The following is a 17,308-nucleotide window of genomic DNA, read 5'->3' as shown; positions in this document are numbered from 1 at the left end:
TGCCACTTGTATCAGGAGGGGGATCCGGAGGGGAGCACCTAGGGATACCTCTGAAAACAGGACAAGTTTTTCCTATTTTTTTCCTATTTTTTTTTCTACTATTCCCTTTAAACCTGTGGCAAACACGCATTAACAAAAAGTGCCCGCAAGTTTTAGTCAAAGAAAGCACAGAAGCTGCAAACCTCAGGATTTTCCAAGTATCCAAAGAACTGAGCCAACGAGACATGGAAAGCAAAAGCAGGGGGTGATTTCAGCTCTATTCCCACAGGGAGTGTATCCCAGCTGCCCATGGGGAGCACAGCAGGGACCCTGCCCCTTAAACACCAGTCTGAACATTTAGACTTTGGATCACAGCCAAATGTGAACAATTCAACTCAACAATTCCATCAAAAAGAGAATTAGATGAGCAAAAGAGGAGGAAGAGTGCCAAATGAAGAGGAAGGCTGCTCTAGCGTGGGCACAGGCTTGGAGTAATTGGGAATAAAATGAGTTCTCCTCCTCACTTTCTGTCTGACCTTGAGCAAGTCATTAAAAGTCTCTGCTGCCTTATTTGCCCAGCCTGTAAAATGGATCAGACCTTCATTAGAAACTGTTTTGTCTCTCTGTACCACTGTGCCCAGCAGATATTTTTATTTAAGATGAACTTTTTCTTGCATCCCCATTGAGACCTCCACACCAGCGCGAGCAAGTCTGACACCCAAACACCTATTACTGAACAAATCCAGCGACAGGGAGAGCAGAACCAACCAAACAAACACTGAAAGCAAATTTTCTGGGCCGAGGTCTCATTTGTTTCCTGGTGAAGGTGAAATTGTCTCACAATGCCCTGTACTCTCTCCTAAGGAAGTGACTCATTCTAATTAGTGGCACACAGAGAGGACAAACCTCACATTTTGAGGGCTGTGCTCCTGCTTTGCTGCCTTGTGGCTGAGCCCTGGTTCTGATGTCAGGGGCAGGATGGAGGCAGGATCACAGGTGAAATGAAAATAACAACCCCCAAGACCATCCCTCATTATAACTTCCTCAAAATCCTCAGCTCCTTCTCTCCTGAATAAATCTTCCCCACAGAGCATCATTAAAACGTGTCCCTGACATTTCTCCTGTTCCATGGCATTTTGCCTCAAATTAGCCACGAGTTTTTCTTATGTAAATAATTCCAGGGCCAGAATCAAGATCCAGCTTGGAAAGACACCCTCAGAGAGGTGGAGGAACAGCAGCTCCACCTCTCCTTTCAGCCTGGTTTCAGTGCTGGGTGAGCTTTGCTGGGGTCACTCGTGGTCTGGAGCATTTCTCCCAGACACTTCTGCTCGTGGCTCTCTCCTGCAGGGAATGATGTTCATCGTCAACTGCATCACACAGTTTAGCTCCCAGGACTAATGGATTTTTACAGAGACTTTGCATTGTGCACCTAGGACAGGAAGTGAATTTTTCACTGCTGAAATACTGCTGATTTCCTAAATAAACTCTCTATTCAGATATATTCACAACGAAGCTGGAAGAAAACACAGCACTAAACCCTACAAATTGGATTGGTTCTTCATGGCCCACTTAAAAACTTCAAATGAAAGCAAAATTCATATTCAAGTGTGTGTGTGACTGACAGAGACCGAGACAACCCACCCAACACATGGCAAGTCAGTCCAGTGACAAAATTCCATGTATTTCAGAGTCCACCTGCTTCTGAGCCAGGAACATTTGTATTTCTGTCATATTCCCAAATGCCTGGCTGGAGCACAGTGATCCAGGACACCTAGAACGTAACCTATTCCATTTGTGTTCTCTCTGTCCTCACGATTTTGGGATAAAGACAGGAGACTCCTGTCTCTATATGATCTCCGATGGGATTGCTCATAATCTTGCACTAAAAAAAGGGAAAATCAGGTCGCAGGAGTCCCTAATATTGAAGCAGCAGCTCCCTCATGTTCAGCAGTGCTTTAGATACCCCCTGATCTGTCAGTCCCAGGCCTTATCCGGGTGCCACCTGGCTTTTATTATCTGATAAGGAACTCTGGGTAACCTGTTGGCAATCCAGGCTCAGGGAGAAACTCTCCCATCAGCCCAAATCCTCTGCTAAGCTGCTTCCAAAAGTGCTCCTGAAAAAATGCACAAAAGGGGTGGGATTTCCCCAGCCACTGTCCCAGAGTCTTGTCTTCAACACTCTCACCCTTCCTCCTCCTGTGACAGAAGATGTGCTCTCTGAACACTTCCTCTGTCTCTGATGTTAGAAACATCACCCTCAGGCCAGTCTGCTCTGAGTCACTGATTCCAAGGATGTAAAGTTCACTTTCCCTCTTTATTCTCCCACACTGCTTCCTTCATCCTCACCTGAAGCAGATCTCCAGTCACTCCCCAGTGCAGGTCCTGTTTAGATCATCATCCCCCCATCCCTGTCCCAGTCACACTGAATTCCTTTGGGATGGGGGGAAGTGGCTCTGGGGAGACCTTCCCCCACTGCCACAGCAGCACCATGTGCTACAACAACCTCAGTTTTCTCTGTTTTACTGTTTTCCCTCCGAGTATGACCCTAATGCACCCAGTATTTGTGGAATTCTCATGGACCTCCTGCCTGGCAGTTCATCCCACTGCATGCTATGGAACAAGGACAAGCTCTCTGTACCCTCCCCGGGATAAAGGCCAATCTGATACATCAGTGCACTTAACCCATGGTGTCAGCAGGCTCAGAGCCCGGGATCTCCTTCAGCAAGGAAGAGACATGGGACTGCATCCCATGTAACCTTAAACACAGCTTAAAACGTTAAGTGCAGCTGTCATGTTCCATTTTCTGGGAACCAGAGGAGTTCCATGGAACTAAAATCTCAAGGAGGCAGACCTTCCACTGCCTGAAATTCCTGGTAACTCCACTGCAGGGACACACAGAGCTGCAGGGACTGAGATCTGGCCCCTTATCGCTGAGCCCAGGGGTGGAACAGCAGCATGAGCTGTCAGATGCCAGAGCTGGGCCAGGAGAGAATATCCTGAGTTGGAAGGGACACCTTCCACTATCCCAGTTTGCTCCAAGCCCCGGCCAACCTGGCCTTGGACACTTCCAAGGATGGGGCAGCCACAGCTTCTCTGGGCACCCTGTGCCAGGGCCTCACTGCAAAATAATTTGTTAATTATGATTTATGTCCAATCACAAACATAAACACACTCACACCCACTGCCTTTGCTTGGATTTCAGTGTGATCTATGGCTGCGTTTTAACCACCCTGGGCTTTCATTTGTATTCAAAAACTGAAAAATATTTTAACCTTTCTGAAATGCACCATGTTAAAATAAATGGAAGCAAGTTGATGAAAACTGTTAATTAACCTGCTTTTGTCTCATTAAGAGTCTGTGTTTAACCTATAGGTCATCTCCTCTTCCAGCTGATGCATGGATCTGATCTTCAGTGATGAGCTAAACAACCCAACCTTTTATTGACGACGCAGAACTCCTGAACCTCCTGCTTTTTTGGGAGAGGTCAAAAAAATTCCTGGAACAAAAGTGCTGAGCTTTCAAAGGCATTATTCTAAACTTTTTTTTCCTGTGGCAAGAGAGGTTGCAATAATGCTGACCCTGCAGTACATGGTGGGTTTAAGGTAAAACTACAGAACAAAAATACTGGTTTTCTCCCCTCTACAGGTTATTCAGACATAATGGTTGAACTTTTCTAAAAATACAATTTTTTCCCACTTTATGTGCTGAATCAGGTGTATCTATAAGCATCAGCACTTGCTCTAGTGTTGCTTCCATTATTTACCTGAGCAATTACCAGTTTTAAGACCCTCGATGTGCCTGAGAGTTGGCTGGGGCTTGGAGGGCCAGTGAGGAGAAAGAAGGTGGTGGCAGGGAAGGGGGGGCAGAATCTGTGGCATTTCCCACGATCCAGAGGCACCATTTCACACCAGCTGCAGGGCCTCCATCACAACCACACAGGTACCTGGAGAAGCTGCTCCGTGGGAGTCCATCCATCTGTATTCCTGCTTTTAAAAATATCACTCCAATAACGCTGGAGATTAGTCCAGGACTGGCACGAGAGCAAGGCAGGAGATCTATGCTTTTTAATATCAAGCTCTTCACCAAGACAGCTTTTATCATGTTAATGGCTAAATCACACTGATTATAAAAGAGCCAAAATGAGGCAATTAGTAAGGCCTGTGACAGCCCCAGCCAGTGACACACAAGGTTTGCACTGGGAGCCAGATGGATATCTTCAATATATTTCTTATTGTCTGCTTGTGGTAATATGTTCAATTAAACTAAATCAGCACTACAGAAGAACCTCTGAATTGCCTGAAAAAAAAAATTAATTGTCTGCTGCAAATTTAATGAAGCCTAACACTTGTGTTATGTTTACAAGTTTTATTTGTTACGAGCAGTGAGCGCTTACAAGGAAAAAAGAAACTCCGAACTTACTTCATTCAGCCAGCCCTAAGAGCAGCCCATTGATGTTTGATTTCATTACTGGGATTTGATTTCATTTACATGTCTCTCTCTGCCATTTACTGGTTCTGGCCTCAGCAGCTGACCGGGTTTTACCTCTCCCCAGTAAGAAACTGAGAGCTCTCGCTGTGCTGTTCATGCACAGTTCTGTGATTCAAGTCTGGCTCAAGTGTTTGGCCACAAACCTGGGATAGGACAAGTGCCCAGAGGGGCCACGGCTGCTCACCCTGATCCTCAGCATCATCATCCTCCTCAGGGTGTCACCGACCTTCCCCTGCTCATAGATCACAGCACTTGTGGAATCACAGGACCATGGAATATGCTCTGCTGGAAGGGACCCACAGGGATGATCCAGTCCCACCCCTGGCCCTGCACAGACACCCCAACACTCCCACCCTGGGCATCCCTGGCAGCGCTGTCCCAACGCTCCTGGAGCTCTGGCAGCCTCGGGGCCGTGCCCATTCCCTGGGGAGCCTGGGCAGTGCCCAGCACCCTCTGGGGGAAGAACCTTTCTCTAAAATCCAACCTAACCCTGCCCTGGCACAGCTCCAGCCATTCCCCACATCCTGTCCCTGTCACAGAGCAGGGATCAGTTGTGTTTGACAAGTTCACATTCAGAAAATCAGAAGCCAAAGGTGCCTCTGAGCAGCCCAGGGAGGGGAGGCTTTGGGGAAGGCTTGACAGCACAGGAGGCATCTGCTTCTCATTTTGCCACTTCTGTCACCTCAGAATAATCACAGCCTTTTAACTTCAATAAACTGTCAGAAAAACAGCAATGTTAACAGGATACACAGCTCTTTCATCTTCCTCGGGGTGCTCCAGGGATGACCTGATTTTTCTGATGACCTCAGGTCCTCACCTGAACGGAGCTGGGAGGAAAACCTGGCTTTACCAGTCCCAGGTGTAACAAGCTTGGAGGGGATGCACCTGCCAGTGCTGAAACTCAAAGCTGAGCCCCTCACTCCTGCACAAGGTGATGTGGCTCAGCATCACACAGCAACCTTGGCTGCCTGGCAGCTGCAGTGAACAGGGAAGTTGCCTGAAACTATAAAACACTTGATGAAAGCTCGTGTTCCAAGTGCCATATGGAGAAGAGCTCTTGCAGGCTGCAAGGACCCTGAGGTAGCTGCTGGAGTCCAGCCCCACCATCAGCTTCTGCTTCAGGATTTCCCACCCAGGGGTGGTTAAGGAGATCCAGCAAAGTGCAGCTCAAGCACTGGGGCTGCCATGGTTGAGGGAGGGAGGAGCAGATGTGGTGGATGCATAGCTCTCACATTTATAATTGTGCCTTTCATGCAGTGCTCTGGGTCATAATTTTACTTAAACCCAGCAAAAGAGCCTTAATTGTGTCCTAGAAATAATTGGTGTCAGTGGAAATAGTCCAATTAGAGCGGAATATTTTCCTTCGCAATTTCACGGGCAAAGATTATGGCTTTCCTTGTCAATTGTGAAAATCAAGCCTTTGCTGCTGGTTGTGACTCAGAAGTCAAGAAAGGTTTTTCCTAACTTAGAAATAAGTTTTATATCTTAAACATGAAAATGCTTTACATGTTCTCATGAATAAATCAGAGCCTGCACAACTCCATGGCACTCCCTGAGCTTTTTTTGCCTACAAATCCCCGATTTAGAGATTCTGGAGAACAAGGTCATACCCTCAATTGACTTCTCCTTCATGGAATTTTTTAAAAAAATGTATTAGACCCGATAAGGAATATTCAGCCATGTCTGGACTACATATAAATACTGTGTTCAGCAAATGCTAAAACAAAATTGAAGAATGATGAAACTTCTTTTGATGGTTTCAGAGTTGAGTCTCTATCCTGGTTTTGACACCAGCTGAACACAGACCTCGTGTGCTATCCAGGAAAATTACAAAAAGCCCAGAAAATATGGACAACCCTCAAGTGCTGCTCTGGGATCATTCCTTTAAACTCTGCCTCTCTTTTTTTAAATTATATTTTGTGCTTTCAACAGCAGGTGTCACTTAACCAGGTCCTTTTTTAAGGGCTGAGGCATAACCAATGTGAATTTAAGATCATGTTGAATGATGAGGAGAGAAAAAGAAAGACTTTGCATGACCTTAAACACTGCAGGAACAAGGCAGAGCTCAGTGACAGAGGGGCCACTCGTGTTTCAATATGACCAACCACTGAACCCAGAATATGGGTGGGAGGGATGGAAAATGCCTGCAGCAGCTCTCTGGGACAGCTTTTCCACAGCAGCAAAGCAGAAGCAATGGGGGAAAAATCAGGGAGGTCTAGAGAGGCTCCTGGGAATGGGGACAGCACTGAAACAGGTCAATAGATTGCAGTATCTGCTGTAATTTCCCCTTGGTTCATGTTAAAAAACCCCCAACATCTTAATGTGTGGTTTACTCTTCCTCTTGGGGAAAAATCTAAAGCCCCACTTGAAGGAACTGATATCCCACTTACTCCAAAGTCACTTTAAACTCAACAGAGCTGAGAACAGCTGGCAAAATTCAGTTATTGGAGTTCACTGATTAAAAAACCCCACAACCTAAACCAAACCCCACAGACACGAGGAAAGCACAAGACAAATTCCAAGCAATGAAGTTTCAATTCTGCTCAAGTGATGTTGAAACAGAGACAACCACAGGTGGCAAGAGGGGACCATCACATCCCCCTGCCACTTTCTGCAGAAGGCAAATGCTGTGTCCTAAAGGACTGGAACAAACACAGCGAGAATTCCAGGTTTAAAGGCAGCAACATTTGAAGTCTCTGAAAAGTTACTCGATAATGGGCCAGAATTTACAGTATTTAATCAATTTCAACTGCAATGCAGCGCTTCAACGTTCACACAGAGGAATAGGCTCGGAATGAAAAATGTGCTATTTTATAGGAAATAATTTGAATCACTGTGCTGGACAAAATCAAGACTATCAGTCTATTCAAGCGTGAGGGAAAAATAACCTCCTGACATTATCTTTGTGTTCTTTTTCTGCTAAAGTGCTACAGATTCCAGCCAGCAAAAGTTCTCCTGTTTTTACTGCCTTGAGCCCTCCTGTGACAGCCCGAACGAGATGAGCTCACAGCAGTAGGAAAATGTTAAAGGTGCATCATAATTAAACAGGAAAATAAAGCCATTGGAACTTGCCCTTGTCAGAGAGGCACCAACGTGACCAGAATTGCTACACTCCCCCATGGGAGCACACAGGCACCAACTCTACCAAGGATTTAGAGATCAATTTAAATAAAAATGTATTTAAATAGATGTATTTAGATATAGAGATGGATTTATAGCTGAGCCCACAGCCCAAAGGGAAGCAGATGTTTGGGAAGCAGCTGTGGGTCAATGGGGGGACCACGATCCATTCACCTCCAATGTCCCCAAAGCAAAGCTGGTCACGGCTTAAATGAGAACTATCTAATGTGTCTGGGAACATGTCCCACATGCCAAGGACTTTCTCATCCCAAAAAGAAGCAGTGGTGACACACAGTGATCAGCTGCATTCCCATCACCAGCTTGTTTGGGCTGCTGCATCCACACCCCACCTCACGTGGGTCCCACTCCCTGGGATATCAGCACAGGAGCCTCTCCTGGTGCTTCCCAAATCCAGAGCTTTTATTGCAGTGCCTTGGAATCAGTTTCCTCTTTCAGCCTGCTGCTGTACCAGCCAGTTGATATCACTGCATTAAATACAAATAAACTCGTATTGTACAGGCTGTGCCTGTTTACTCTGTTTGTCATTTAATCCCCCGGTACTCAGAGAGCCTCTAATCTTTCTGTATGTTGGAAGAATTGAACATTTAGCCTCAAGTACAGGAAAAAATGAGGGAACAAGATGGAAAATTAATATTTATACAATACATGGAAACACACACCATGTTTTACAGAGCTCTGAGCACTGCCTTAGAAGGAGCTGCTTCTCCAGCCTTACAAACTCAATCCTGCTTTTTAATTTAGAGGTCAAACTGTACATGCAAGTTTCTAAGATTTCAGGTCTTGGAGGCCAAGAGGCTCTCATTTAGCACCAGCCAGCAGAACAAACCCAAAGTACAGCTGCACTGGTTCAGAAAACCACTGGGGTTCACCCAGCCTGATAGCAGAATGTTAATACACAGCCCTATGGGCACCTGTCAGAATTTGATATTTTTTAAACTGTCTACTCATGCATAAAATGCATATTTATTCATCCCTCTCTGGTTGTTTGCCAGAGAGTTATTTTAAGCTCCTTGGTTCTGGTGTAACTACTCCTCTCCTCCTCCCATCCTTGCCTACACTGTCTCTGACACTCTCGGCATCTCTCCCTGAGAAAGGAAACTAAAAGAAAAATAAGGGTAGCCTGCAATATTAATGGAAGAACACAGGAAGGTTAGGAAAAATGTCTTGACCTTCACAGTTTTTTACTCCATGACATAAGAGGAGTTAGAAAAGAATGTAAGCATATCTTAAGGTCAAAAACCACATTGGCTGTTCAATTAGTCTTTTTGTACACCACAAAACTGAGTTAAAACAAGGAATTCACTCATGTTTCTGTCCAAACTCACACATGTTTTACTTACGGCAGAGAAACTCAAGCATTTCACTCTATAATACAATATTTTACACAGTTCATTTGGAGCTCAGAATAGTTTCTGCTCTTTTATACTTTTTATGGGCCGGACTTGGAAACTGCATTTCTCAGTTTGCTGTTAATATCCACATCTCAGCCTTAAGAGTTTATTCTCTGCTTCATGCACATGCATCACTGCCATTAATGCAAATGGAATGGAGTCAAAACAGAGCACTGAGGGAAGAAAAAGCCCTCACTAATCCTTTATAACCTCAGTGTGCAGAAAAGTGATTTGTGGAGCACGGGAACACAGAGATCAGGTACAACAACTGCCGAGGTTTTCCTGGGAGCTGCAGGCTATTCCTTGGGCCTAGAGGAAGGAAAAGCCAGGGACTGCAGAAGCTTGACTGCAATAACAGAACCCAATCACTCCTGCTGCCAACAATTGGCTTTTTTCTGGTGGGAGAAGCAGTCCCTGAACTGCAGCCCCTGATTCTTCCCCCTCGGGGTCTTGCAGCACGTGGAAAACCAAGACAGCCCAGCTGTGCCCAAGCTGGAGCTGAACAGCTGGAACCCCACCCTGGGCCATCCTTGGGCAGCCTGGGGAAGGGGCTGGGGCTGGATTGGCCGTTTTGCTCCCTGGTTTTGCTCTGGGACAGACTGAGGCTGATCACAGGCTACCCAGGGAATGCCCCTGGATCCCTGGAAGTGTCCAAGGCCAGGCTGGATGGGGCTTGGAGCAACCTGGGATAGTGGAAGATGTCCCTGCCCATGGCAGCAGGGGCAAAATGACCTTTAAGGTCCCTTCCACAATTTTGCTAATGGATAAAGTCCTCCATGTTCGGGCTCCCTGAGCAGCCCTGTCCTGGCTGTTTCCTGCAGGTGCCTCCTTAGGAAAACCCAGGTTAGGAAAAGGCAGAATCAGCTCCTACGGAGACCTCACTCTGGTCTTCACTTGTCTCTGTTCTTGTTTTCAGGGACCAGTGAGACCAAGTGCCACACAAGGGACTCATAACAACTCCAAACCCAAAGAATTGTTGGGGGCCCTATGCTTCCCTACAAGGTTCAGAAAATCCCAGACTTCCTGGGGTTGGAAGGGACCTGTGGATGTGTTCCAGCTATAAAAACCTTGGATTAAAACCTGCATTGAAACATTTTAAGTATTTCCTGTATACCACAGAAAGAGTTGACAAGGAGAGCCTCTAACTGAGTATGATCCATCACTGCCAATGTGTGGGAGAATTAAAACTGACAGCATTAGAGCTTTTTGATTGATTTATTACTTTGTAATCAATGCTTCCTGATTTGTTATCCAATATAGGTTTTTCCCCAAAGAAGAAGGAGATAAGAGAGTGATTGTAAGGGTAATAACCTATTATGTTCATGGCCTATAATCATTCATCAGACATTGGACTACTCATCAGCAGGCCAAAAATTAATTCAACACATTCTTCAGTGTCTCTCACTGTTTATGAAATTATTCCTTTAAATATCTTGGTCACATTATTCCTTTCCATATCTTTGTCAAATTATAGCTTTTACTTTTGAGAACAACATTTGACAGAACATGAATGCACGTGAACAAACACTCGGAATTCCTGAAATGCTGAAACTCAGCCCTGGAGGAGGAATAATGAAAATAAATCCAACTTATATATTAAAGAATGCCTTATCTATTAAATAGTGTCTCAGACACCCACAATAAAAGTTGATTTAGTCACCTTTCACCACCAGGCTGCCTGTGCTGCTCGCTGTCCCGAAGTGGTTGGTGGCCACGCAGGTGTAACTCCCCGCGTCCGACTTGGTGACGTTGACGATCCGCAGGCTCCCGTCATCCAAAACGGTGATTCTGCAAAGACAGCACACACAGGAGGCTTGGTTTTGGGGTTTTTTTTTAAGCCAACATAAAACCCTTTTGAGTCTGCATTAATTATGGATGGTGAGAGCAGCAGAGAGCCCTGCCCTGCGCGGGGAGCTGAGCTGACGTGAGTCTCTCCGGACGCGCTTCATAAATACTGAATGCATCATTTACATGAGTTTTCTGTGTCTTTACTCGAGGGCAACTTTCATTTACACATCAGCAGCTCGTGTAGGTTTTCCACATGCTGTACTTTGCTATTCAGCCCTCTCACCATGACAGCCCTGCAGCACGTGGTGCTCTGGCTGCGTGGCAGACCCGGCGCTCGCTGCCTCGCGGTGCAGACGCCGCTGCCGAGCAGATGCGCTGGAGCAGGTGTTTCATTCCAGAGGTCTTTCCAGCAGGATGATGGCTTTTCACAGAGCTGCCAAGCTCTCTCTCCACCTCTCTGCCTGTGTGTCACTCAGCCCACGGGGTTTATCTGCAGTGGCACTTGCAGGTTACAAAGTCCTGTTTCACTCCCATCCTCTGCTCAGCTGCACATTCCCCACCTGAACAGGGCTGTTATTGGCAGTCCCTTGAGGGCAGGAGGCAGGTGAGGAGGGAATGGTAATTGCTGGGTGATCCCCACCTGCTCCTCTTGCATAAGAGTACTTCAGGCTCCCCTTGCTCTCTCAATGAGCTTTGCCTCCTGTGACATTTTTTTCTGCTCTGCTCTAAGTCAGTGAACACAGGAAACCTGTGTTTGCCCAGTAAATCCCATTGAAACATGAATTACTTGTTCCCTGTGGAGGCATCATCTAAGGAGACTCCAGAAAATCCTTTCTCCCACACTAAAATCACCTCTTTTAGCAACATTTTTGCCTCCTCAGAATCACGTCCTGCAGCACAATCTCCTTTCTCACCTTCAGCCACTTGCAGACCTTCATGGAAAACCTTGTATTAATTCCTGCCTTGTCCTGCTCAATTATTTCCCAATTTCACTAAAATGAAGAAGCCTTCCTGCATTTTTAATTCCAATGAAGCTCTGCACAAGTGAACAGAGAAATTGGGAGGAAAGAATCTCAGCAACAGCGCTGGCACCACCACAGGAGGGCTCAGGGGCACTTCCCTCCTGAGGAGGCTTTAAGGAAACACTTGGAGCTCTGGGACAGCCCTGAGACAGCTGAATAAAGGCCCAGCCTGAGCCAAGGCACAAACTCAAGCACCAAGGTCACCTTGGGGCTCCTTGGCTCCTGCCAGCTGCAGCCACAGGGCTGGGCAAGGTCTCCAGTGACCCTCAGGAGTCATCAGCTCACCCAAGGGAGCTGCTGTGGCTGCCCTTTGTCATTCCACAGGCTCTTGGTGGGCACAACCGAGCTGCAGAGCCCCCATTCACAGACCTGCTTCAACAAATGGCACAGACTGAGTGACTGCGCCAAGCGAGGAGGAGGAAGGTGGCACAGGATGCTCTGACAGCAGAGCCCATCTCTGTCCTGGCTCACCTCTCCCTGCCCTACTCCTGCAGCAGCCCAAGAGCTGGCAGGGAGCAGGGGCAGAGGTGATGTTTCACCCATCAGCAGCAGTGATATTAATAGGAGCTTCTCGGCTGGCTCATGGTCTCCAAATCGCTGCAGTCAGGAACGCTCTCTGCTGTCATTTATTTCTGAGGGACTCCAGGATTTGCTCCTGTGGCAGCTGCTGCAGCTCAGTGGTCAGAAGGGAGCAGTGGAGAGCTGCTGGGCTCACCTTCAGCGCTCTGTGGGCACACCTCAATGCTCGTGCTGCATCAAACCTGTGCTGGAGTGGCCACGCTGGCCTCCAGCAGGAGCTGGGCAGCACCAGGAGCTCCCCAGGAATTATTTGCTGCTCTTATCAATTGCAGGTCTTCAAGAAGAGCAGGGCCTTTCTGAAAGCTGAAGGTGCTCTTGGAAAACATTAAAATTCCAATCAATACGAAGCAGGACAAGCTCAGCATTGTGTTCCAGCTCAAGGAGGACCACGGTGCTCCAGCACTGCCCCACCACTCTCTGCCTGCCCTCTCTCCCTCCACACTTCTGCCACCCCAGGAAACCCAGAAAAAGTGCAGTTTCAGATTATTTCTGTAGAGCTGAGATCTTATTTTTAGTTATTTACGCTTTATTTTCAGCCATATGGCTGAAAGCTATTTACTGGCTAATCTCTTCCATAGATCATTTTAATTGTGTCTGTTGATGAGGCCAGATTTAATTTCAAATTCTAATGCCTTTTCTGTCTCTGCCTTTCTCCTGCTACTGGTTTCCTGCTAAATTGTCCTTATTCCCAGTGTAAGACTGGTTTTCGGTTGATGTGGACTGGATTGCCCTGGAGACACCTTTGGACCAGGACAGCTGATCTACCACCAGCCTTGGTGCATCTCAGGGAGCTTGCACTGCCTTTCTTTCCTTCCCTTCCTAGGCTGAGAGTGTGGTCCCTGGCTTTCCAGCCTGAGCCCACAGACATCCTTTAACCCCAAGAACATCTTGCAAAGAGCTCAGGAGAGACCTGCCCTGAGTTCTCCAAACCCCTTCCTCAGAGAGCCTCCAGGCACGTTGAATTCTCGTCTGGTCTCTCAGTAACCCCCTCCATGCTCCTGTAAACGAGCAGTGTTAAAAGTGACAGATAACTGTACAAGTTAACTGATTTTTTCCAAATAAATCAGACCATTAAAACCTCTCTGCGACTCATTGATTAGGAGGCCTTATGGTTATGTGGCTCTTTTTGCTGAAGCTGCTTTTCTACAGCAAATGTTTTGTCCTCTAATCTGAATCCAATGTGTTAAAAGTTAACAGATAATTATTTGTACACTTGGAAATTTGTTACAGTTAGTTGAGAAAGGAGGAAGGCCTCTCACTGATATTGCTAATTCCTGAATTTTCTTTGCAGGCTTATCTGCATTAAACGAGAGGAGAGGCTCATTTCAGGCCACTGAGGTTCTCAAACTGCTAATTGGCTCGAAAGCAAACAACCCTTCAGCCACAATTTTAAGCAGTTTGGGTGAACAAGTTCCTCCAAGACACAAAGTTCGAATTGAATGAAGCACTGCTCAGTGTGCTTTCTCCTCTGAAATACACCCTCAAAATGTTTTCTAGCCAGATGCCTGGGAAGACATAAAAATAAACCCCATTTCCCATAAACACACACACCAGAACAAAGTGTTGGCTGCTGAGTGTGCACCTCTTTAAACCACTACAAACTCAGAAAAGGAGCTACTGACTTGCTATTGAATGTTCTGGGCTCCCTGACTACTGCCAGCAGTGGTAACAATAAATAAAAATATAAATCTCTTCTTGCACAGGTTAATGAACTGCTCTGCTGCTAACCTGGCCCATGGTCACTGCTAATATCAGAGAAAAATCAAAGAAGATAAAATATCCATTTGGAAAAACTCAAAAAAAACCCCAATTTAAGATTGTTTAGTATCCTTATAGAAAGAAAGGTCATCTATTTTAAACAGAACATTTGTAAGAGAGATTCTGGGGGTCTGTGTTGTCAGCTGGAGATTTCAGGTCCACAGAGAGCATGGACAGGTCTGAAATTAGGAGATAAAAGCATTGCTTGTTTCCTAAACTGAAGCATTGGGTTCTGCTGCAGGAAGAGCTGACCTTGTCAGTGTTTTGATCAAAACTCTTCTGGGGAAAAAGGACCTTTAAAAATGCTGAAAACACCCCTCCCCAGCCTTTTCCTCCTTGGCCATTTTCATTTCGCCACTGCAGCAGCGAATGGAAGAAATTGCTGGACACTTTGCAGCAGCCTAAAGAAGCCGCCAGGCACGGAGCTCCCAGAGCAGCTCCTGTGACAAGGGCAGGGAGTGACAGCACAAAGGGAACGGCTTCCAGTGCCAGAGGGCAGGGAGAGCTGGGATATCCATCCCAGAGGGATAACAGCCTCTGGCTCAACACAGCAACACTCGCTCGCCCCGCGTCTCCAGGAGCAGCTGGAGATGGATGAAGAGTTCAGGCAGACCTGGAGCAGTGTAAGGAGAAAGAGCAGTGCATAATCACTGGGGTCTGATCTATTGGTGCTTATTCCCAGCTCATGATCCACCTGCCAGATCCGTAAATCCCCCACCAGCAACTGTGTTACCTCCACCCCGAATGGAGCATGGCAGAGCTGATTCATGGAGCCCTCTGCAGCACTCCCCACTGCTGGGCAGCATTCCCAGGAGCAGATAAATAATCCTCAGCCAGTAACATATGCATTTAGAGATAGAAATTGTCCTGTCGAGCTCAGTAAGAGTTTTATCACCAACTTTGCGAAACGAGATCGAGCCCTCACCTGGAATATAAACCATAGTGGAAAACTGCCCAAGACCCAGAGCACATCATAAAACTGAGTGCCACGAACCATCTGCAGCCCAGCTCCATGGAAATTTGACCTCTGGGCATCCAGCTGCATTACCTGCACCTCCCAAAACGTGCCTGCTGCTCAGCTTTGGCCTCCCACTTTGACAGAATGTTCCCCTAAAATCCCAGACTTACAGTACCTACCGGAACATCTTGCTCTGGAGTTTAGTTACAAGGAAATCCGTGTGGCTCCTGCAAGCAAAGGCCTGCAGAGCCATAGGTGGTTGGACCTCACCTGCACCATGCAGGGGGAGGAGCAGGGCCATGCCCCAACCTTCCCAATGGGAATCCTTCCCTGACTCCCAAAGCGCACCCAGCCCCGCTGCGGAGCTGCACAGCCAGGTGGCACGGCAGGTATCCCTCCATATATTCCTCTCAGCTTGCCCTGTACTTGTCTGTTCAGGAGGTGGAAACACGAGGGATCTGATAAGAACGGGGTCCAGATGCAGTGCCTGTGGCAGCTGGGCCGTGCGCTCCCTTCCCGAAGGACACGGCACAACTCCGGTGCTGCAGATTAGAGCCCGGTGTTTCTTCGGAGCAAAAGTGATCAGAATTACAAAGGGACTCGTTTTTTTTCCTCTCTCTCAAATGGTTTCATTAGCACTGCTGCAATGAAATAAGGCATTTTGTTTTCTTATCTAATCATTTTAGCATTTTAATTTATGAAATACAAGCATAACTACCCTTGCTTTCACTCTTGATTAAACACATGCAGCTGAAATATTTCATGCTTAGCCAAGTGAATATTTTAAATATTTTTTCCCCTATGAAACAATGTTTAGGATGTCTGATTCTTTTTCTATTACAGGGAGAAAAGATGTCTTAGAGCAAGCATTTAAATGAATGTCAGCTGGAAGAAACACACACTGAGTGCAATTTGAGATAAAACTACCATTGATCCCTTCATGTACAGCCTTTGTGGCAGTGGTGACGTGGCTATTGAAAAGAGACACTGGTGCCAGAGTTCTTCCAGGAGATAATCCGTCTTCTGAGAGAGGATTTGGGTTAAATGTACCTGTGAAAAACAGTGTATTTCAGCCGACATGATGAATGGCCTATTGTTCATCCTCACTGCCGTGCCTGGGCTGGGGGGGCTGGAAGCAGAGAAGAAAGCAGAAGCACCAGGCAGCCCTGACTGCAGTCTCAGCACTGTATTTGTTCCCTCTTTTCCCAGAGTTCTGAGGCAGGAATATCTAGAGCAATATTTAGCCTAACAGCAACTTTGCCTCACGCCACAACTCCGGGCAATTGCATTATTTATCAGATTATTTCTATTTCTATCACGTCTTTGTAGCAGTTTACTGCCTTCTAAATAATGCTTGCCATGCAATGAGGCGGGGACTGGGTTATTAAAACCATCTTGTGGATGTGGTACTGACCATTAGGCTATTTTGGGTAAACAGTGGAGTTTATAAATCCTCACAGGTTTTACTGCTCAGAGCACAGCCCCCCCCAGATCAGGGATGCAGCTCACGAGGTGCTCATCACCTGAAGAATGGGCTGGTTCAGGGTATAGTGCACAGGTGATCACTCCTGTGGCCCTGGGATGCTGTCCCCAGGTGTGACTCCAACCTTGTGTTGCAGAAATCAGTAAGAGTCAGGTCGGAGCTTTCTGCTTCGTAACGTTCATCACCACTGAAATACCCCGAGGCCAAAGCCAAGGTCTGGGACTCCACTCCACAACTCTGGTGGTGCACAGAGGGAGAGAGCCCTGATCCCAGACCCCACCCAGCCCCCTCTCCTGTCACCTGAGACCTCCCACCCTTCATCAACACCAGCCCAAACCCTCAGCATCCCCCCTAAGCGGGCAGGGCTTTCCAGGCTGGGGCATCACCCTTGTCCTGTTACCCCAGATGCTTCTGAAAAGGGGCAAGAAAGGGATGGAGTGGGACATCAACACAGCCTGAGGGCTCAGAACACCAACCTGAGCAAGGAGGGGACCAGTTGGGTCTGTTCTACAGCTGTCAGGGTAAATCCAAGGGAAAGGCAGGACGATCCCGTGTGCTGGAGCACCATGAGTTTTCCATATGATCATCCATCCAAACTCCATCTAAACTCCCTGAGTGGACACTCCTACTGTGCACACAGTCTCCTACACACCTGCACCTTCTTGCCCTGGCAGGTGTGCCTCAGACAGGCCCCCAGAGCTGCTCCAGTGTTTATTCGTCT

At 47.0% G+C, this 17,308-nt stretch overlaps 1 protein-coding gene across 2 annotated transcripts in view; it reads right to left on the bottom strand.

Moving 5' to 3' along the window:
• Nucleotides 1-17,308, bottom strand: part of LOC309576904 (contactin-4) — a 127,643-nt gene that overhangs the window by 17,376 nt on the left and 92,959 nt on the right. For both annotated transcript variants that reach the window (XM_082288496.1, XM_082288497.1), the window contains exon 11: nt 10,660-10,787. In XM_082288496.1, coding sequence (XP_082144622.1) covers nt 10,660-10,787 — 128 coding nt within the window. The remainder of the gene's footprint in view (nt 1-10,659; nt 10,788-17,308) is intronic.

Source organism: Coloeus monedula, assembly GCF_965178545.1.
Source record: "Coloeus monedula genome assembly, chromosome: 11".
In the NCBI taxonomy this organism is placed as follows: Eukaryota; Metazoa; Chordata; class Aves; order Passeriformes; family Corvidae; genus Coloeus; species Coloeus monedula.
This window is presented reverse-complemented; position numbering and strand designations above follow the sequence as displayed.